The 22,625-nt window shown below is 43.0% G+C and overlaps 1 protein-coding gene and 1 long non-coding RNA gene across 16 annotated transcripts in view; both read right to left on the bottom strand.

Moving 5' to 3' along the window:
* EPHB1 (EPH receptor B1) overlaps window positions 1–22,625 on the bottom strand; it is a 347,409-nt gene that overhangs the window by 61,188 nt on the left and 263,596 nt on the right. For all 15 annotated transcript variants that reach the window (XM_083443210.1, XM_083443209.1, XM_083443212.1 and 12 more), the window contains one exon: window positions 14,292–14,627. In XM_083443210.1, the coding sequence (XP_083299336.1) occupies window positions 14,292–14,627 (336 nt within the window). The remainder of the gene's footprint in view (window positions 1–14,291; window positions 14,628–22,625) is intronic.
* Window positions 18,659–20,714, bottom strand: LOC310678901. Its single transcript, XR_014512015.1, has 3 exons — window positions 20,522–20,714; window positions 19,742–19,891; window positions 18,659–18,796 (listed from the first exon to the last, which is right to left on the bottom strand). It is a non-coding gene; the product is annotated as an uncharacterized lncRNA (long non-coding RNA).

Below are 22,625 nucleotides of genomic sequence, written 5' to 3'. Positions count from 1 at the left end.
TTCTTTGTCTCTCAACTCAAGACCAATTCAGAAAAGCCAAAATAGTGTGTTGAATCATAGAATCATAGAGTTGGAAGAGACCACAAGGGCCATCGAGTCCAACCCCCTGCCAAACAGGAAACACCATCAGAGCACTCCTGACATATGGTTGTCAAGCCTCTGCTTAAAGACCTCCAAAGAAGGAGACTCCACCACACTCCTTGGCAGCAAATTCCACTGTCGAACAGCTCTTACTGTCAGGAAGTTCTTCCTAATGTTTAGGTGGAATCTTCATTCTTGTAGTTTGGATCCATTGCTCCGTGTCCGCTTCTCTGGAGCAGCAGAAAACAACCTTTCTCCCGCCTCTATGTGAGCAAGGTTTGAATGGGTCTATGCACACCGTCTGGCATTTGGTAAGACAGCTGTATGACTAATTTACCATGGGACATTATATTTCAGCCTGTTTCACGTCTGGAAGTTGCAGCTCGTACAAAATGTAACGGGTTGATCAACCTAGCAGCACCACCACTTAACACCTGAAAGAGTGGCATTGGCTGTCAATATGTGGCCGAACCAAACTCAAGGTGTTTGTGATGAATTGTAAGGCACCATACAATTTGGGACTGAAATACTTGAAGAATCAGCTCCTTCCCCACTCTCCCAATATCAACCAATATCTCCCAAATGTGATCTGCTGTGCAGCTACCCGGGAAAGGAACTTCACAATTTTGGCACCCCCATTATGGAACACCCTGTCCTTTGATGTATGGCTGCTGCTGCTGACTCTCATGAGTTTCAATCACCAACAGAAAACCCATCTATTCACATAGGCATTTTCTGGGCAAGAATACAGTGTTCTTTTCCAATTGTGTTACTATTGCTGTTTTATAGCTGCTATGGTTGCTATTGGTTTTTATCAGACTTTCCTTTATGATATTTTGGTGACACTCTTTTATTTTTTAAATAGTTTTATTATACACCCACCATGGGATGGCTTGTCAATGAGGGACAGGTTAAAAATATTCCTAAACTACTACTACCACGACTAGTACTCCTACACGATAATAAAAATAATTGTTGCTCGGTGGTGCAGTAACATTCTTAGAGCGTAGTAAAAAATAAGTTGAGTTGGGACAGATGGTGAAGCAATCATATGACCCCGACATTACGTGGCAAATTCCGCATTGCACACTAATTGATTATGAGAACCAGTTTGCAGAAGGTTATATAAAACTTGCAGGCAGGAAGTTGGTGGGGAATAGGTCAGCCATTTAAATCAGTAATACCTAACATGTGTCAATTGGGCTATGAACTAGTCTTGCCTCTTGGTATCTCTTACAGCTCACTGAAAGCATCAACAGTGTGAAACAGCAGCAAGACAAATTCTATGTAAAGAAATCACTAAGAAATTGATTGAAAATAAGAATAACAAATCTTGCAATGCCTCTTTATAAACTTACGTATATTGCAACCTCCTCAAGAACACTGTTATGCTATCTGATCTCCAAAAATATATATCCTAGAGCTAGAAAAGGTGCAAAATAGGCAAGCAAAATGATCAAGGGGTTAAAGAACCCTGTGAGAAAAGGCCAAAGGAATCTGGGGGATTTTTAAGTTTAGAAAAATGACAACTAAGGGGATCATGATAGAGGTTGTGCATGGTGTGCAGAAAGTGAATAGACTGAATTTTTTATCCCAATAAAATTTTAGACGCCAGCTGCCCACTGATATCAGATTGTCAATAGGACCAGAGCAAACAAAACAAAGTACTTCTTCACACAACTCATACTTAGCTTAAGGAATTTGCTACAAGAGGATACAAGAACGTAGCATAAGAAGAGTCTTGTTGATTCAGACCGAAGGTCTGTTTAGTCTGTTCAGTAGGCAGCCAGATACCCTTGGGAAGCCCACAAAGAAGGACACAAGTGCAATGTTCCCCAGCAACTAGTATTCAGAAACCTACTTTCTCTGATACTGGAGGCAATATAGCTCTTGTGACTAATAGCTGTTGATGAACTTATTCTGTGTGGTGCCCCCATGCCCAGATAATTAGATGAATTAGACAAAGGTATAGCAGACAGGTCTAGCCACCTTTCTTAGTCATTATAGTCTCCACGTTCAGAGGCAGTATATCTCTGAATACAGGTTTCTGTGGCACAAATAAGGAGAAGCTGTTGCCTACATGCCATACTTGAGGACTTCCTGGAAGTTATGTGCTATGTCTGTGCTGAAGGAGAGATGGGGAAATACATGCAGGATAAATGGCAAACAAGTATGTGTCCTGTACATAACCCTTCCCCGCTCACTGACCACTTTTCCGCTGTAACCCCAGCCATGTCTTCCCAGACCTGCTTTTGCCCGTATCTCAGGAGACAAAAGGTCACATCCACACCATACAGTTAAAGCACATCTACAACTTTAACAGTCACGGCTTCCCCAAAGAGTCCTGGGGGAAATCGAAGGGAAGGGATGCCATGCCTGTGATTTCTTTGTAGGGTACAATTGTTTTTAGCACAATTTGTTAAGAAAGAAACAGATAGGATACTGGGGATTGATTTCAATGAAGAGTGAGCTAAAAAAAAACACCCCTCCACATTTTAAATGACTAATTTAAGCAAAAGAAATACTTTTATCTGATTCAAGCTGACAACCAGCTGAACGGTGGCAAAGTAGGAATCTCTTCTCGAAACGTATGTACCAGATGGGAGTCCGCATTGCTCTGAGTCAGAGTCCTGGAGAATCACTGACGTCATCCGTGAATCTGCCTCCTGCATTTATTTTTGAAACCCTGCTGGGGATGGGAGTCCACATAGAACCAAGGCAATATAACTTGCGCTTCATTAAACAAGTTAATTTCCTGTCTGGTCCTCCTGAGACATCAAAGTGTCTCATTTTAAAGCCCACTGATGCATGTGGTGAGGGCTCTGCAGAGACTAATCCTCAGAGTCTTCTAAATGTTCTTCCCTATACATGCCTCTGGAACTCACTGCCCCTTAAGTCCCTGGTGAGCAGTGGTGCCAGCCTCTTAATTTAATGGTGCACAGAACAATGCTGCTTAACGACAGTCAATCACCTCTCCACCAGAACGTAGAGCGATGTTTTATATAAGTAACAATGATGCTGATAACTCTAATGTACTATAGAATGAGGTGCTCAAAATGGAATCTAAATACAAAATTCGCAGGCAGCCTCCTTGAGGATCAAAAGGAGTCCCTGGGTGCTGGTGAATCCTAATTGCATGAAAACAGTGCTAAACATCCTGTTTTAATATCCCACCTCTGGAGAGGTGTCTTACGGAGCAAGCCGAACCCCCTCATTCTGGGATTGAGGGATGTGTGCTAGGTTGTGTGGAAGCATCCCTTTGCCCTTCATTAATCCCAGTTAAGTCAGCCTCCCACTGCCACCCTGATGTGCTTCTCACCCAGTCAATGTAGCACTCCCCCTTGCACCTGCCAAACACACAGGTGAGAGTGAGGGTGGCCGATATAATTTCCAGTTGGAAAGGTGACTTAATTCCTACAAAGCTTCATTGGCAGGTGAATATGATAAAATACCTGGAACTTGTGAAAATGACTGGGAGAATAAGAGGACACTAAAATCAGAAAGTGAGCAAAGAATGGGTAATATTTAAAGAATATTTAAAACAATATTGTGAAAATGCAAATCTCCTGACAGGTATAGATTGAATCTTGAATATTGAAGAAAATTATAAACGTAAAAAAAATTCTTGCTATGTAATAGATATAACAGGAAGTGTGTATGGCTTCAGAATATTTAGAAAGCACAATGAGGTGAATCAGAAGTCAAAAATGTGTGTGATATTAGATGATGTATAGTCAATTAATATTTAGTTGTCATTGTGGTATTGTTTTTGTCTGTGTAGTATGTTTTGCAATAAATATAATAAGAGAGAGAGAGAGAGAGAGAGAGAGAGAGAGAGAGAGGTTGGCTTGTGAGGGGCTGAGATGGCCTGGGATCTGCTGGATCCCAAGCTGATTTTACAGCTGTTGTATAATAGCATTGGGCCAATGGCTACAGATGTGGGAGGGGGCCCACCACTCCATAAATCTTTACAGGCAGCAGTGTAAAGTTTGGATTACAACTCATACAAATGAATGCAGATTCTGCAAATATGCAGGGCAAACACCCAGAGCAGTATGGGATTGGAGCATATACAATTAATCAAGGATGGAGAACCTGTGGTCCTTCTGATGAGAACTATAGTTCTCATCATCCCTGACCATTGGCCATGCTGGCTTGGACTGGATGAAATCAGGAATACAAATAGTTGTAAAATGGTAAGTCCTACCAGGTAGTGAGTGGGCAGAGCAGCAGTGAGCAAGAAGGGACATTGTTGTTTTTCTCCCTGCAACCTTCTGTAACTGAGTTCCTCTGGAGTAAAAAAATAAGCTTGAAGAAGCAGCTGGGGAAAAGGCTTCAGAAATTCCTTTCACTGATTTTCATCTTGAAATTAACAGTGTTGTTGAACTATGAAATGATGTGGCTTGGTGGCTGCTGTTCATCTAACTTGCATTTAGCACAAAGCCTTCTGGGAGGAAAGCTTTGGGACTAGACTCAAATTGAAAAGGTCAAGGAAATAGAGGCTAAGGTGAGAACACAGAAACATCTTTACATAATGTATTATGTGACCTGGGACAGAAATCCCAGGCTTGAGGATTGCACATGTCCTTTTTTTTTCTGTGCCCTTTGGAACTTCCCCTGGCCTGCCCACAGCTCTCCTCAGTCTTAAAGTACCCCTCCCTTTCTGGTCGTAGCTTGAACTGAGCTGTGATTAAGAGTACAGAGCTCAGAGGCAACACAATACACGGCCTATAATACTATGTCCTGATCCTGAATCAAGCTGAGGAGAATCTGTCCTGTCACCACTTGCAATCTCCTTAAGGGTGACATGGTCAATTTTGTTTTCCTACTACTACTACTCTGTTAAAACTAGAAACAATAGCATCACAAATGTTCCTATCTTAGGACCAGTTTCTCTTTGCCGTTTTTCTTTATGTGAAATCTTCACTCCTGAAAGGCAGGTGTTACACTTTGCCTCATATTTGAGGTAGCTGCTGGTGGTATTTATAGAGGCATCATAATTGCTGGGGGGGTGTTAATGGTCTAGATTTCTCTGTTGCCAAAATGTGTTAGGCTTTATAAAACTATTTTTTTTAAAATATTATTGAAACCAGCCTTGAGCATATGGAGAGGTGGAGCATAGATGTTTTTATCTCTCTTCACAGCTTTTGGAAGAAGTTGCAAAATCTTTTTAATCAGAGATAACAGAGGGACGAAAGAGAAGAAGCCAGCTCCATAGGCAAATGAGCTCAGTCAAGCCACTATCTTTTCAAACTCTCATTATATTCAGGGAGCTTCATGGTCAACTGAACCCAGATCTCCTTGGTCCAAGGATGGGACATGAGAGATCTGTGATTGGGATCTCTGGTGGTTTACAAACAATCCAACCAGCTCTAGTGGGGTGGGTGGAAATCAGATCAAGACCATGGTATTGGGGAAAGAGGAGGGTGGGGTGAGTGTAAGACTTATCCCTTCCTCCCTGAGTCATTTCCCCAGTTGGAATCCCATTCAACCTGCTATTTCTCCATGTAGTAATAAATGCATCTGATGGCATCTGTATCTTTTCCCCAAGCTTGGAGTGGGAGAACAGTTGCCATGAGAATGGCCAATCCCTCTGAATGAGCAAGGATGTGAATGCCTCAGCCATTCATTTACCCAGCAATCTGATGTTGCACATTGCATTAATATGATGTCATACATTACAATATTACACTGCAAATAGCATTGGTATATTGTAATTTGTTTTGTATTTTATCGCTTAGAAGCCCCTTTGGGGAGCCACATGTTTTTATTACTATTAATCATCCTTCCACAGCTGGTATTTAAGGCTTTCTTAAAAATAGCAGGAGTTCCTAAACACGGATCCCCCATGTCACATCAAGTTACATCTAACTTCAGAGTGTAGAGTGCCCCACGTTGGTGCCTTCCAGTTGTGCTGGACTACATCTCCCATTAGCTGGGGATGATGTTGTAGTCAAAAATATCTGAAGGGCACCAGCTTGTGGAAGGCTGATCTGCACACAACACATCACATTGGAATTGCCAGTATGTGACACATACAAATCTATTACAAACAATCTATTACAAACCACAGAAAACATTCTTATAGCTTATAGTTGCAATGAAACCCCTGAAGGCAGATCCCCCACCCAAAAAAATAATTGTTTTGGTGTGATTAAACTGGCACTCAAAGGAGGAAATGGATTTCAGAGGGCTAGGGGAAAATAATGCTACCAAAATATTTCAGAGGAGCTGAAACAGTTTTAACATTCTTCCCAGTTTTCTGCCAGCTACCGAAATTGATCCTTGTCTTCACTGTCTTGTATGTGAGGGTACAAATGCTGCACCCCTAAAAGTGGGTGTTTCATACAGTGGTACCTCTGGTTAAGTACTTAATTCGTTCCAGATGTCCGTACTTAACCTGAAACTGTTCTTAACCTGAAGCACCACTTTAGCTAATGGGGCCTCCTGCTGCTGCTGCGCCACTGAATGATTTCTGTTCTCATCCTGAAGCAAAGTTCTTAACCTGAAGCAATATTTCTGGGTTAGCGAGGTCTGTAACCTGAAGCGTATGTAACCCGAGGTACCACTGTATATATATTTTTCCAATCTTAAGCACAGCTTGCCGCATTTCTGCATCTCTTTGTGAATTTTTTATTTTAAAATGATTAAAAGTCCTCACAAATATTTATCAGAATTTTAGTGTGAATTTCCCCCAACATAAACATTTTTGTATGCCACTTCCCCCAACATGATGCATTTTTGTGTTTTCTTTTCACTAATATAAGCCCTCTAATGCACACTTTCCCCTAACATGCCCATTTTTTGTTGTTTGAGAACTGTGTTCCAAAATTCGAAGAAGTGCAGATGTTGAAAGGGCAGCTGCGTTTCACTTCATTAAAGTGCAAAGTGAACCAAATTTCTTTCTCATCCCTGTTTGATGCTGGTGATGTAATCCATCTCCTACCAAGGACCCCTTGGGGCTGCTTTGGTGGTACCACCTCCCTTTTCCTCGCATCTTTCTCTAGTTCATCAACATGCTTAGTCTTCCTTGCTATATTTGGCTTGGCTTTGCCTGCCATCCGGAGGCAAAGACTCCAATTTATTTTGACGGACATCCGCTCCGTTCCCCCCCCCCAAATAAATCCCCAGCACCCCTCCTCAAAATCGAAAGAGAGGAAAGAACTGAAAAATGACAAATCATTTCAGAACAGGGTTTGAGTGGATGTGTGTGCTCAGCTCTTATTTTTATGCTTCCTGCTTTGGGTGAGTGTTCAGGAATTCACTTAGTGAGGTGCTGCTTATTCTTTCCAGTGGGTGATGTTGACAGTCCAGCATTGCCTTTGTTTACACAGCACATTTAATCCTGGGTTTTTAAATTTTTATTTTTTTTATCTCTCCACATCCGCTCAGAGAAGATGATAATTTTCTGAAATTAAACACTTAGCTTGATTGCTGTTTTGTTAATTGCCACATTCACAAACCCCCCCTGGTGCTCCTGCCTGTTTAACATGGATAATGCTGCAAAGATGATCGGCATCAAATTGGTGTGCAGGTGGGCGGGCGGTAGTAGTAGTGAGGCCTCCTCATCGTTGCTCGTTCAGATGGATTGCCCAGCATCATTGCACAAAGGGAAAGAATTAATCTGAAGCGGAAACGTCTTTACAAAACCACACAGATGGAAGTTCAAAAGAGGAATCTTGAGAAAGAGATTTCTCACCCTGTTAGCACTGGGGTGCGTGTGAAGAATCCTGCAAACTGGAAGCCGATCATATGTTCTTGGAAGCTCTGATAAATTACCCTACATTTCTATAAAGAACTCGGTTTGCATAAACACAAGGGCATCTTATGTAGAATGAATCATGCTTGGATTAGTTTTCACCTGAATAAATATCAATTTCATCGATGATAGAAACACCAATTATGCTTTTATTATTTACTTTGAAAGCTTATATCCCACTTTCCCCTCACCAATGAACTCAAAGTGACTCACAATGCAAACCTCTTAAAAACACAATAATTGTTTATTCCCAGCTTTAACAGTCTGATTCTATACCTAAGATTTGGTGCATTCAAGGGCACAGAGTTTGGACTGCCTTGTAGTCCTCACTGAGAATCACCCTTAGCCTCAGCACAGCAAATGCCTTCAGCACAGCTCTACCAGTGTGTTTATCTTTGCTCCCAGAACAAGGTTGAGATCATGAAAATTTAAGAAGTCTGCTGGATCACACCAAGTACACCTATCTAGTCTAGCATCCTGTTATCACAGGGCCAGCCAGATCCCATGGAAAGCCTGAAATGGTGTGTGTGCCAAGCTGAACTTTTTCTATGATTTATTTCTGTAGTTCAGCAAAGTTGGCATAATGGATATAGCAAACTTTATTGACCCTTATGCAAGTCTTTATCCTGAACATCTCCTGGAAGGCTTCCAGACCTTCTTAATATTTTATGTAAAGATCAGCCCAGGCATCTGGTGTTACCAGCAAAATATAATTAATATCTCCTGTAAAAAAGAATGAGCTCCACATATTTAATATTAAGATAAACTTTGAACTCAGGAAACAAACAAAGATTACCAGTTTAGACATTTCCCACTAGGATTATATTCTTTTGACTACCAAATGAGCAAAGTAAACAAAATGGGATAGAGATAGGAATGTAGCAGGAAATAAAAAAAATGAAACAAATGACTATACGGCCTATGAAAGATCACTCATCTGATTAGCCCCCTCCTAATTCCACTGGGAATGACTAGCTCAGAATAGTGCACAAACCCCAGATGACTAGTGTTATTTGACTCCATTTTACATTTACAAAGGTTACTGGCCACTTTGAGAAATGTTAATCTTTCTGAATTTTCTTTTTTAAATAAAAAAAACCTTTCTAACAGCAGATAGTACTGGTTCCTGGGTTTGCAGCTGCAGGACAAGGAGTCTCCAGAGACTGGTGAGGGGACCCCTGCTGCAGCATGGGACACACTTGGTATCCGATGTTGCTGACACCTTCCTTAACAAATGAGGTATTTTTATCACAGGGGTTTGGGCTAATATTGTGATATTTAACACGCACACTGGCACCTTGTGCTATTTATGGGGAAAGCGCCTTGCTTTCTCTTATTACGAACCTGTTTTGAAAGTTTCCCTATGTGAAATTAAACCTTCTCACATCCAGCAGGTGAAGTGATATCTTGTGACTATATACTGGTTGACTGGTCTTCAGGGGAACGCACAGGTGTGTCTAGCTAAGGCACGATTCTTTTGTCAATTCCATTTCTACATTTTGTGCTTCAGAACAGCAATATGTGACAACGGTCAAAGCAGAGTTAGGAGTCTTTTTCACAAGTGAGCAGCCAACTTGGCAATTCAATACATGGAGGGATAGCATTTTAAATTTTAGCTTTTGAGGTAGTCAACTTGGCCAATAAATTAATGCCATCGAGCTATAAGGACAGATTTTCTTCGCAATGAAAGGCAAAGTATTATAAATTGCATCCACACATTTGTGTGTGTGTATGTATCCTGGAGGACGCGGGTGGCGCTGTGGGTTAAAGCCTCAGCGCCTAGGGCTTGCCGATCGTAAGGTCGGCGGTTCGAATCCCCGTGGCGGGGTGCGCTCCCGCTGTTCGGTCCCAGCGCCTGCCAACCTAGCAGTTCGAAAGCACTCTCGGGTGCAAGTAGATAAATAGGGACCGCTTACTAGCGGGAAGGTAAACGGCGTTTCCGTGTGCGGCTCTGGCTTGCCAGAGCAGTGATGTCACGCTGGCCACGTGACCCGGAAGTGTCTTCGGACAGCGCTGGCCCCCGGCCTCTTTGAGTGAGATGGGCGCACAACCCTAGAGTCTGTCAAGACTGGCCCGTACGGGCAGGGGTACCTTTACTTTACCTATGTATCCTGGAAATGCCAGAATCATCTTATTATACTCCACACTTCATATAGCAACTATTCCTTGTAGATGTTTGATGATTGTGCCCTTTCCAGAGCCTGAAATAGTACTATGGAGTGCAGCACCAAAAATTACAGGAAAAGCTTCTAAGTGCCATTGTATACTGTAGTTGGGATGCTTATAGAATGAGCAGCACTATTTGATTTTGTATTCATGTATGTGAGTTTGAGTACATATAACTATGAGAAGTGATGTGATAGCAGTTATGTGTGTGAACTCTGTGACTATGACACATGTGAGACTGTGTGGTTTAACAGAAAAATACTAAAGGTTAAAGTTGACATTTCCTTAACCTGCCTCACAGGTTTCTCTCCTGCTCAAAAGGAAATTGAACAATTCAGTTTGATACTTTCATCCCCTGCCATCAGCTTATGCATGCTGCAAACCAGTCAACTCACCAAGGGCCTCATAGGTATGACAACTCAGTGGCACTGGGGAAGGGGGATTCAGCAAGTGCCGGTGAACGCATGTATGAAACTTAAAAGCTGAAACAATCCTGCCCTCTTTTTGCTAGAGGGACAATGGGCTATGAAGTAGATTTTTGTTCTTTAAAAGTGTCTCTATAGTAAATACAAATAACTGCCACCAGGGTAGAATTGGGTAAGCTCTGAGCATTTGGGAAAATTTTTACCCCATGTGTCGAATGAGTTAGAAATGTGGTGGTTGTGGGGGAATCTTTCAGGAAAATAACAAAACTGGGTTTATCTGAAATAGGAAGATGTAGCAAATGTTTACTGGCCCAAGTCAATACAGTGGTACCTTGGGTTACAGACGCTTCAGGTTACAGACTCCGCTAACCCAGAAATAGTACCTCGGGTCAAGAACTTTGCTTCAGGATGAGAACAGAAATCGTGCCATGGCAGCGTGGCGGCAGTGGGAGGCCCCATTAGCTAAAGTGGTACCTCAGGTTAAGAACAGTTTCAGGTTAAGAATGGACCTCAAGAACGAGTTAAGTTCTTAACCTGAAGTACCACTGTATTGCAAAATTTTGGAAGAAGTGGAAAATGACCTTCTTTCTTAACTTGGATGTCCACTGGATATGAGAGAAAGCAGTCTTCAAAGCAAGAAGACCCATAACAAGAGCCAGCCAACCTAAAGCACACACCATGAGTCTAGACCTGCAATTACAACTTGCTCACACACAAAATTCAGTGTGCTGTACGTATTTATATTTTGCAGCCTGAAACGCTCTGGGAATAGGGTCAGTTAGCAACATTTCCCACAGCAATAATCTTTCAGGCAGGCAAGTGGGCAAAACTGCGAGCCTTACAAAAGTTCTCAGGACCACGTAAAGAGGCACCCAGGCTCTGCACATTAACAAAAGGGAGCCTTTAAGATACAAGGAATTAAATAGGAACTCATTGGGGTGGAGGGTTATTTGGATGGCTAGATGGACAGATGGGGAGATAGCTGTTACAGAGAGATGAAAAGAAAAGTAGTGCGGAGATGGATGTATGGGTGAATGGGCAGACAGATGGTTAAGAAAAGGGTACTGATTGGTTCTTATGAACCTGAGAAAGGCATCCAAGTTTGTTTCTGTTAAGAAATGCTTAATTAGACTAATTAAAGAGAAGAGAATTGACATAAATACTATTTTTTGTGAACTTGGAGTATGCAAATTTCTCCATCATTTGTCATTACTTGGAGTCTGCTCCCCCCCCCCCCACTCTTTCATGCTTGATTTTAATAAAGCCCCATGTAGATTCTGAATGCACACTCCCATTCAAAGTTGGTGTATGGAGATACAGCTGCCTATAATAACACACTTTCCCCGTTATTGTCTGCTTAGGCAGTAACTCTTGCAGTTAGAAATATATTGCATTTTTAGGTCAGCGGCGGCACAAAAAAAGAGAGGCCAGCAAAACTAAATTGTTAAGCATCAATGACTGACTCAGTGCCAAATCTGCACAATCTATTCTGCCTGTGCATTCCCATTAACCTCCCTTTAAATGCCTCTAGTGCTTGGCACCCCATTTCAACCTGCTTAAACAAGTGCTGAATGCTAACACCTTGCATCTAACTGCCAAATATTTATTTTGTGTTTGTGGTCTTTCAAATATTGTTCGCATCCATAATGCACTGAAAGCAAATGCGCTTCAGTTGGATAATTACAGAGCATGTCTGAATACAATGCAAATATATCAACTCTTAATAATCATGGCTTTCTGGCAGAAATAGGAAAGGAGAGATGAGTGGATACACAGATGGGGAATAGAGTGACTGACAGGCAGGACAAAAAAGGAGCATAGGAAACAACACCTAACAGAATAATAAAGCAAGAGAAATTTACAGGAGGAGGAGGATGGGCTGAGTAGAGTTGAACGGAGCTCTGGGGAATCAAAGCTGAGACAATAGACCAAAGGAGTGTTTGACCTGCTCTTGCCGAGGCCACCTTGAGGCCCCTCGCTGTCCAAGGAGAGGCAGCCACAGATGGGCAGAAGAGCAGATGGGCAGGTGGGCACATGTCAAAATGGAGGGAGAGAGGAGCAGCAAGCAGACATAACAGACAAAAGAGTATAGATACAAGTAGTGGGTTGGATTGGACTTGATTAGAGATAGAAACGACATCCAGGCACAAACCTAACATGACAACCTGACAGAGTTCTTATTCCCCGGAGATGTGACGCTAAAATATTTACGCCAGGTTTCTGTTTTGAACTCTCCCAGCGGGGTGGAGTTAACAAAGACTTTCCATTTTACGTGTTTCATACAAAGCAGAAATTACCATTCCCTTTCTGTAACGAAACCAAACAGATTGTCATCTATTGTTGCCTTCTACTGTCAATTCTTCCCTTCATTAAGCTTTAGGCCAGGGTCACCACCTGGTTGCTGTCCCTTCCCCACCCTTCTTCTTAACCTCACATAGAGAACACAGGCACACGTGCTCACACCCTCCACAAATCCACCACCATCTGGCTACCTACTCCACTTCCCCTATTTGTGCCCCCCTTTCCTTCCAATACAGGTCACATTCAGTAATATTTTTCTCTAGGATTTGTTCCTGGTAACTAAACACGACTCTGCAAGGGAAAAAAATTAATGTCTAAAAAGATAAACTCCAAAGACAATTAAGCGCATTTCTATGTATCGTTGCTGTTGTTTAGTACAATGTTTCCCAAATTTTCCAACTGTGGTCTCCTTCTGACCTTGTTTCCTTCCTGTGCCCCCCATAGGCATAGCCAAGGGGGGCAGGGAGGCAGATGCCCGCCAATAAGTAAAAAATCAATACAAATCAATAAATATCTGAGGCTCTATCCCCTCAACAAAAGCCTGCCGCCCCTTACAAAAATCCTGGCTATGCCCATGTCCGTCCCCTCAGCAGTGTAAAAGTAGTTATTTAAATATTTTCTTTTCTTTGTAAATAGAACATGTTTTATTTATCATTTTTATAATTTATACAGAATCCAATTCATAAAATGATAGGAACATAATGAAATATTGTTGAAGCAGAAAAACATAGAATAATGGAGCTGGATGGGGTCCCAGTGCAGTGTTTCTCAATCTGTGGGTCCCCAGATGTTGTTGGACTACAACTCCCATCATTCCTAGCCATCATGACCAATGGTCAGGGATGATGGGAGTTGTAGTCCAACAACATCTGGGGACCCACAGGTTGAGAACCGCTACATTGCAGGGGTTTGAGTGCAACCCCCTGCAATGTAGGAAACTCAGCTAAAGCACCCATAACAGATGGCCATATAACCTCTGCTTACAAACCTCCAAGGAAGAAGAGTCCAGAACCTCCCAAGGGAGATCCATCTGCCACTTCCCTCTGTAGCCCCCTAGCCTCATGCTGTGCCCCCCTCCATTTATGTGATTTTCACCTGTGGCCCCTTTGGAATATCCTGCCCCCCATGGGGCCATATGCCCCCCCCCCCCGGTTGGGAAACATTGGTTTAGTGCACCATCTGCACAGTCGTTACTCAGCTAAAAAGTGGATCCAGATTACAACTTCCCTCGAGGTAGTGCTTCCACTGTCGGAATCATGACACCACCACTCAAATTGCAGTATCATGCCATTTGGGAAGATGGGATTTTCCAACAGTTGGTACTTACTTTGTGGTTGTGAACACAGAAAGTAATGTGACGATGAGTGTGACCTAGACAGCACAAGAGGCCCTGATGGTGGTGCCACCAGTGCTTCTGCAACATATATTTATGGAACCCGGCTGCAAATCTTTAACAATGTCAAATCAACGATGGCAGAGGCAAGTGCAGTATCTGAAAGGAATCAAGATTTTCTTCTCTGTGAATATCAAGAAAACCAGACAGTTGTTGTGGCACTTACCAGCTTGGTTGGTGGTGATGTTCACGGAGACATGCTGCGGTGGGAATGGGCTTTTGTTGGAAACTCCATTGACAGCCTGGATCTCAAAGGTATATGGCGTATGGGCCCACAGGTTGCTGATAAAGACCCGGGTTTCCGTGAGGCCCAGCTGCCTTGGCACAAACTCCACATTGTCATCACAGCGGGAGCAGCTACGGCGGTCCGACCGACACTTCTTGCAGACAATGTTGTAGGTCACATCATCACGACCTCCCGTCTCCCGGGGTGGGTGCCATTCTAGTATAATTGACGTTTCATTGACAATAGAGATCACGTTGCGAGGTCCTGAAGGAACACCTGTTAAAAAGCAATTTGCAGATAAAGGCTATGCAACTAAATGCCTGATCATGGTACAATGTATACTTTTGCTGAGATGTAGAGATTAGTGAATTCGGACTCACCAGAGCTGGATAAATGCATGCCTCATGATTTTCCATTGTAGGGCTTTTGTTGAGGACCCTTAGACCAAGAAGGCTCTCCACCCCACTCCTAATGATCTTGAACATCTTCCCCACAACATGGCATGTTAACCACTTTAGGACTCTTTGTTGTGGGAAATGATACATGGATTCAATAAACCTTACCCAATCTCTCTCTCCCCCACCCCCAAATCCTCCGGCATGTTGGGCTCACACAGAACCTCCCTGATTACTTTAAATGTAGAACAATAGCCCTTCAGTCAGATTATTTAGTAATGATCCGTCTTTTGTAGTATCGCTTCGCTCAGATACCAGACTAACACATTTGGAAGTTTCTTCCTGCTTGGTTAGGCTAATGTGTGGAGTAGACAGAGTAGTGGGAAAGTTGTGTCTCTTTTTGGTTGATTCTTGTTTGTTCTTCAGACACCATCTTCTCTTCTCTGCTTAGGTTATGCTTTAGTCTCTATTATTTAAATTGCTGCTGGGGTTAAGATAGATGGCCTTTTGTCCCTTCCACAGCATTTCTACCAAATTATAGCTGTCCTGCTCTGTAAAAGGAATCTTACATGTGGCTCTATTTTTAAAGCTGTCACACTCCCTCCTTAGTATTATGAGTCCCACCAGTTCACTAAAGGTTTATGGGCTGTTGGACTTGGCCATAGTTGCCAGAGGCTATCAAGTCACATAGCACAGCCCTCTCAACTCTATGAGGTCCTTGATTTGTTTTAATGGTCCATCTGACAACCAGCTTCCAGCTCAGATCTCTCGAGTCCCCAAATATTGCTGACTTCACCCATATAAATCCTGCTTTATATATACACACAGGGCTGGCCAGGATGAGGCTCATGAGCCACATAAGTTACTCTGGCAGCAAATATTCAAGAAACTGGATAGAAAATAGTCACAATACCCTTTCTAAAGAGAGAAAGGAGAGTGTGTACTTAGAGTTCAAGAGTTGTCTCCTTCCCCAACTCTGCTCCCAGTCACATACTGGAGCTGAGGCTATACCAAAAGACGAACAGTGGCATGCTCCAAAATGTGAGAAGGCTAACAGCAGCAAGATCTGTCATTGGATCAATTGGTAAGAACGGGACAAAAGGATAAAGAAAATGGAGCTGTGGAATGGCTGTTGGTCGGTGAGTGGGTGAAACCCACGTCTCCTTCTATAGTCTTTATAAATGCCTAGTGCTCCACTCAGACAACACAAACCAGAAACACACATTGTATCCCTGAAGATAAGGTGTCTCTGGTTGTTTGTTCCTTATTTGCCACGCACTGTTCCTCATTTCAATGTGGGAGAAGGTGCTATAAGACTATGAGGAGCAAATCAGAGACAGGTATTGAAAGATTTGGTGCAGGCAATTCACAACGGGGCCTCGGCTGGTATAATGTCCACTCTTTGCCCACACCAACCATCTAGCAGAGTAATACAAGGCAGCCTTTATTTTCTGACATTTCCAAGCACTGCTTCCCTCCACCCCCATTTCCAAATCTTGGTCCTGACATTTTGTGAACCAAAAAAATATGGTCTGCTTCCATTGCAACATCAACCCATCCTCATTGAAGCTGAGTTGATAGTACCACTAAGTTGCAATGAGAATTCAAGCTACAAGTTTATACATCTGGAAATCTACACACAACCACATACTATTGAACACTCACATTTGGGGGGTGGGAGAACAGAGGTGACACAGTATTTTATTTTAAGAATTTCTTGAAAGATATAGTTAGGGCTCAGAAAAGCACACATGATATAAAAACAGACAGACTAGCAGAAAATGTCAGAAGCAAAGAGCAGTTATTAATGGTTCAATATGTCAGGCTGAAAGGATGGGTATTTAGTGGGGTCCTACAAGGGTCTCCTTCTGTGTCTGCTCTTTATGCAGTTATTATTTATTAGCAACTTGGACGCCACAGTTCAGAGTACGTATATCAAAACTGCAGGCAGCACCATTCTGAGAAGGAGAATGGTGGCTTTGCAGGGCCGGGGGAATTAAGTGCAACTCTGTTTTTATACGTTGAGGAAATGGGGTTGGAATCAATTAATGGAGATTCAATAAGAACAAATACAGTGTGGAAAGAGTAATCAAAGACACACATATATAACAGGGGAATGCTGATCAGGCAGTTGTGCCACAGAGAAAACTCTCTGGGCTGTAAGGAATGACAAATAAAATGAGTCAACACTGTGGCCATGCTGCAGGCAAAGCAAACAGCATAATGGGCCAAGCTCTATTAAACAAACACTATAATTATTCAGTCTGATCAGTGCTACTATTTTCTAAACCAGAGAACTGAATTCAGACTCGGGCAGACTTGCCACAAAAATTCTCATAACAAAAACTGGAACTTAATGTTGGAGTTCTAATAATTCATGCTTTGGGCAAGCCCTAGACAAGGAAGTTTCATGGTTGTCATGATTACATCTGTGAGCGTTACACATTATTGCAACATCCATATTTATTTTCAAACTCAAAGCTCAACACCACCAATATTCCTATAATATTTTAATTCACTTGGGCCAAATCATCTCCCAGAAATTGCACAAAATCCTGTGATACCACTTTTTCCTGCCAATGTGGCATTTACTTCTGTGCGAATGTTTTTGATCCATCCACTCATGCAGTTGGACTTCACCTTCTCCTCTCTTTGTGTGCCCCAAAAATCTGTTCTGGAGGGTCCCCTACTCTCTGGGGCAGTTTGGGAGGGTCCATGGGTAGCTGCAGAGGAGAGCAGAGGAGAGGATTGGAGAGGAGAGGAGAGGAGAGGAGAGGAGAGGAGAGGAGAGGAGAGGGGAGGGAAAGCTGTTTTGTGAGTGGAAGTTTGCGTGGCAATTCCCGTCCCCTCCCACAGATGTATTAAATCAAGACACAGGACACGAGTAGTAAGGTTAATGGGCGTAAATGGCCACAACTTTATTGATTACAGGTAAGAGTGGTATTGGCTTTAGGCATTGGCCCTAACGGACTATCCAGTCTAACCGGGAAGGGTTAAGCACCAACAGGGGGAGCCCCCCGAGATGCACATCCGTAGGCACTCCCCAAGGGGTTACCGCTCGGGGGCGCGCTTTAGGCCCTAGCCTCCGTAGGTTTCGGACGAGGCGATGCCCCTCGGAGTCCTTTAACGAACTACCCTTCAAGATGCGGGGGAGGTGATGACGTTCCTCCCCCCCAACCTCATTTGCATAACAATACCCCTGCCAATGCCTAACCGCCAAAACCGGGGAGTTGTGACGTTTTGCTACGAGGTAGGCGAAAAAACCAAGTGGCTTTATAATACAGCTAATTAGCCAAATGGAAAAACTCCTACCAGGCAAAGGGGCGAGCTGGGGCTGCCCTGACCTTAAGAGTACCTAGCTAAGCCCGCCCTCCTGTCCGTTGATTGGCTGGCCCATGGGTGATGAATATTGATGAGTCTGGGGAATCCCTGCGTCCCGCGGGGCTGCCGCCAGCCCCGCGAGAATGTAGACGGGGCCGTGAGCCCGCAACCCCACCCCCGCTCTAGGTCGGGAGTGGCTTTGTGGTGTGAGGAGAATGGTAGCTTTGGCTACATCCTTCTCAGTTCACTTGTGCAGTATACTATGACTCTGAGTGAAAAGACGTTCATGTGAATGACTTGTTTGCACAAATGAGAAACTGCAGACCTCACAATTCACTGCACAACAAGTGCAATGCATGCACAAAATAAAAATGGGGCTTTGCATTAATTTGTGCGATCAAAAACTAATTTATGGAATAGTAGTGGCTGAATGATTTCCGAAAGAAATCACTTTGGCAGGGGGGAAATGGTTAGGGAGGATGGAGCTGATAATAAAAATTATCTTGTAAGATTGACACAGTAGGATTGAGGCCCTACTTAACAATAACAAAAGGGGAGGGGACTTCAGAGATGTACAGAAAACAATTTATTGTCCAATGCATTTTGAGTGTTGCACTTTTCCTCAAGAGCAAATCTGATTCAGTTTTTTCAGAAAGCAATCAAGATCTTCTTCTATACATTTTTGAAGACTCTTTCTGTTCTGCTCCTGCATCTGGTGTCCTTCCATGCCTCTGGAATTGTAGACACTGTGAGAAATGTGTAAGCAGGTAATGCAGCAGAAGTGGAAGCTGGGATTGCAACTTAAAAGAGCCACACTTGGTGAAAATGAAGCTGACCCACTATCAGGTGAGAAAAATATTTTTTGTAGGAGGTTATGAGAAAGACACACCTGTATTGAAAATGGCAAGTGCAAACTCACAGAGTCCAAGCTAATCAGAATATGATACATCTGCACACATCTTTTACCCTTCTTAGTCAACACTTCAAGGGCTGCCCACATCCATCACTGTACCCCAAACAATGCTTGAGAATCTCTTTAGCCGCCTTAGCATCAGTTGAAAAAGAAAGATAAGAGTTTGCTGTCATCAACATATTGATCACAGCTGAACACAAAATCCCAGGTGACCTCTCCAATGAATGTTTTGTAGTTATTAAATTAACAAGGGGGTCAAGACTGACCACCTTCTTGGAAGGTACAACCATACAGAGCCACTGCAACATGTCTCCCAAACCCACACCAGCCAGATGTCTTCAAAAGACACTACGGTCAATCATATTGAAGGTTGCCAACAAGTGCAAAAGAACTAATATGGATATAGTTAGAAAGTAGTTAGCTTCAATCCTCTAAGCATCTTTTACTAACCCTTAGGTTGGACAAGCTGAAATTTATCTATCCAAATAGTTAAAACAGATATCTCAGCCACAGCCATAGATCCTGCAAGTGACTTTACTAGCAAAGTGGTTTGCAAACTGGCCCCAGCCATCTACCAAGCGTTCCTCTACATTACTTTTGGGACTAGCACTTGGAAGTGCTTGGAACTGCTGTGCTGTGCTGACAGGATGGTGGTGGAGAAGTACACTGATCAGGGGTTACCATTAAGAGGCTGGCATTTCAGCACCCCACTTAGCAGGAAATGAATCCAGGGAAGTTCTGCTGAATCTGTCACGACCTACCTCTGCTCAAGCCCTTGAGGGGTTTTCAGCTGCTGTCCCCATTCCAAACTACCAGCTTCCCTTCTCTCTTTCTCTCTCCCTCCTTTTCTTCATAATTACATTCAGAGAGGCACTTTGAGAGAGAGCTTCTCTGATCTGTTACTATGGTTACTGCAGATGAAAGCATTTTGTTAAAATTGCTAGAAAAATGCTATCCTTTAACGAAAATTCCATTTCATTTAATTTTTTCCCGTCAGCACAGTTAAAGTATTTGTCATGAGCCATCTAGCAGCAAAGACTTTGCTGTGTACACAGTGGAAATGTGATGTGCTGAATGTGATGTACTGAAGTGATGCTGTACTTCAAACTGTTCCCATGTGTGGGTCATCGATATATAAGGGATGCACACAAAATGCAAGGCCAATCTAGTTGCATTCTAATTGTTTTACCCTAGGTCAATGAGTTCACATTTCATCAATACATAAACAAACATGAAGGCTCTGTCAAAATATAGCCAAGCTCTCTATTTCTTCCATCATTTTTCTTGCCATCTCCAATTCTTCCCTCTCAACCTTAATGCCATTCTACTGCTGCTTTCCTAAAATTGCTGCTTCAGTAAAGCCGCACTTTGTAGCAACGTCTATTATACATGATAGAATAGGGTGCCACAATTCTCACTGGCACATCTTGTCTTGTCACTTCTAAAAGACCTACACTGGTTAGCTGTCCAGTTCTGAGTCCAATTCAAGGTGCTGCTCAAACCTTTAACAGCTTGGAACCCAAGTAATTGAAGATGCGCACCTTATCCGTTATTTGAGATCACCTGCCAAAGCACTCCTCTATACGCCGCCTTGCCCATCTGAGGTGAGATTGACATCAATGATGATGATGAAGGCTGACTAGGATGAAGGCCCAGGGAAGTGTTAAGCCAGTCCCATCTCCCAGTGGCCCAAAATCTGTCAGGCTACCTTCGCCCCACAAACTTGTCCTGATTCTGTAGGCAATGGATAGAAAGCAACTTGAAACCCTCTGCCACCTTCTCTCAAAACTGAGCTCCCCACCCAATATATATATATATGTGTAGATATATATGTGTGTAGACTTTGCCTTCCCACAGATTAATAATGACTTGCTCTTAAGCCCCTTTTGCCCTAACCACCCAACTCATCAAAATATTGTACTAGGGTGCATACATTGGCCTTGTACTAATAAATATTGTAAGTAAATAAAATGATATTCTGCCTCAACTGCTTTTAATCTCCCCCACCCCCAATATCCACTTTCCTTGTCTCCAGGATTCTGTGACATCATAGCCAGGTTAGTTAATGGCTGGGGGTGGGAATCTGGTTGGGCCATATCACTTTCTGCTGCAACATTACAGGTTGCATCTTGAAAGCTTGATGGTACATAACACTCGCCTCTGTTGCCTGGTTTCAGAGATTCGATCTGAGACAGAGTTATTAAAAGTGATGCCATCAATCACAGAGCAGAACCTTTTATCAGCTTGTTTGAGGGGTTAGTGGCAGACGTTTTGAGCAATAGACGTTATAGCTCCATTGCCTTCCTTAACTTAACCTGGGGTATAAAATCCGAGGGTAGATATATTGTACCTTTGATAATGGTCAGTAAGCTGAGATTTCCCACCTAATAAAAAGCAGTCAAACCATGTATCTTTCACAGGGAATCTGCTCATGCTGTTGTAAGGTACAGCCAGGCTCCAACTGGGAACCCTGTGGAGCTGGAACTGGCCGCCTGCATTCTGTACCAATGAGACTGCTGGTGAAAAGAGGGTCTGATAAGGGACTGAACTTGTGGGTCAGACAAACCTGGGTAAAAATATATGTCTATACCAGAGATAGAGAACCTTTTGGCTCACCACTCTATGGGTCAACTTTGACAAGGGGTGGGGCAACCCACTTATCAATCACATGACATCATTATCACACGACACAATGGACAGGTAGGTTTTCCCAGGCCACTGTCAAAACCCCAACATGGGATGTGGAATGGGGAGGTGTGGGAAAGGAGCAGGAAAGGAGCTCTGTGGGACAGTTCCAAAGATCAGCACCCTCCTTGAGCAAGGGGTGTTCCCACCTCCTACCAGCTGATTGGAGGTTTGGGTCGTGCCTTGCTCCAGGAAAGGAAGAATCAGGAGCCCAGCTTTAGTTGTGGTGTGTTTTTTGGCAGCTTCGCTCTTACTGGCTGTACACAGCTGACATCATATATGACATCAGGTGCAGAGTGGGTGAACATGGCATCCCCTGGTGACCTCAATGGGGTGGCCTGGCAAGCTAAGTTTCACTTTCAGGTCAGAGGTTTTCCATCCTGAGCTATAAAATATGCATGAAGTAACTGGTGGTTGCTGTTTCACATACGAAAAAGGGAACGGCATTACATAGGAAAAAGCAACAGCAGACAATGCCTGTTTGGGGATCATCACCCTAAGATGAGGTGAGGTACCATGAATAGAATTTTCCCAGATATTCTAAGTATAGATAATTTGGTAAGAATCATGCCCCCCTTTACATTGAAATGTATTGTACATCTATTTAAATTAAAGCCATTAGTTTTTTTAAAAAAACACAATTGCACCTATACATATAAATAAGCAGATGCAAAAGTAATGCAGATCTGTGTCTCCTTTCACTCTCTTTTTGGGAATACATTTCCCCTTGTTCATTTCTCTGTAAATGGCTACATGAGCCTCACATAAAAGTCTTCCCCATCATCTGCTTCTGAATCACTTTACTTGCCTTCAGCCTTCACTTTGGCCTTAAGTCATCAGTTTGTAAGTTTGTCTCTCCCACCCCCCACCCCCCGCCTGAGGCATTTGCCCATCCCTTGGGGCTGGCAGTTAAAAATGAGACAGATGGGGAAATGTCCACAGGATTGGACTCATGCCTGG

Source organism: Podarcis tiliguerta (genome assembly GCF_965153285.1).
Source record: "Podarcis tiliguerta genome assembly, chromosome: 5".
NCBI classification, from domain to species: Eukaryota; Metazoa; Chordata; class Lepidosauria; order Squamata; family Lacertidae; genus Podarcis; species Podarcis tiliguerta.
Note: the sequence above shows the minus strand (reverse complement) of the source record. Positions and strands in the feature narration are given on the sequence as shown.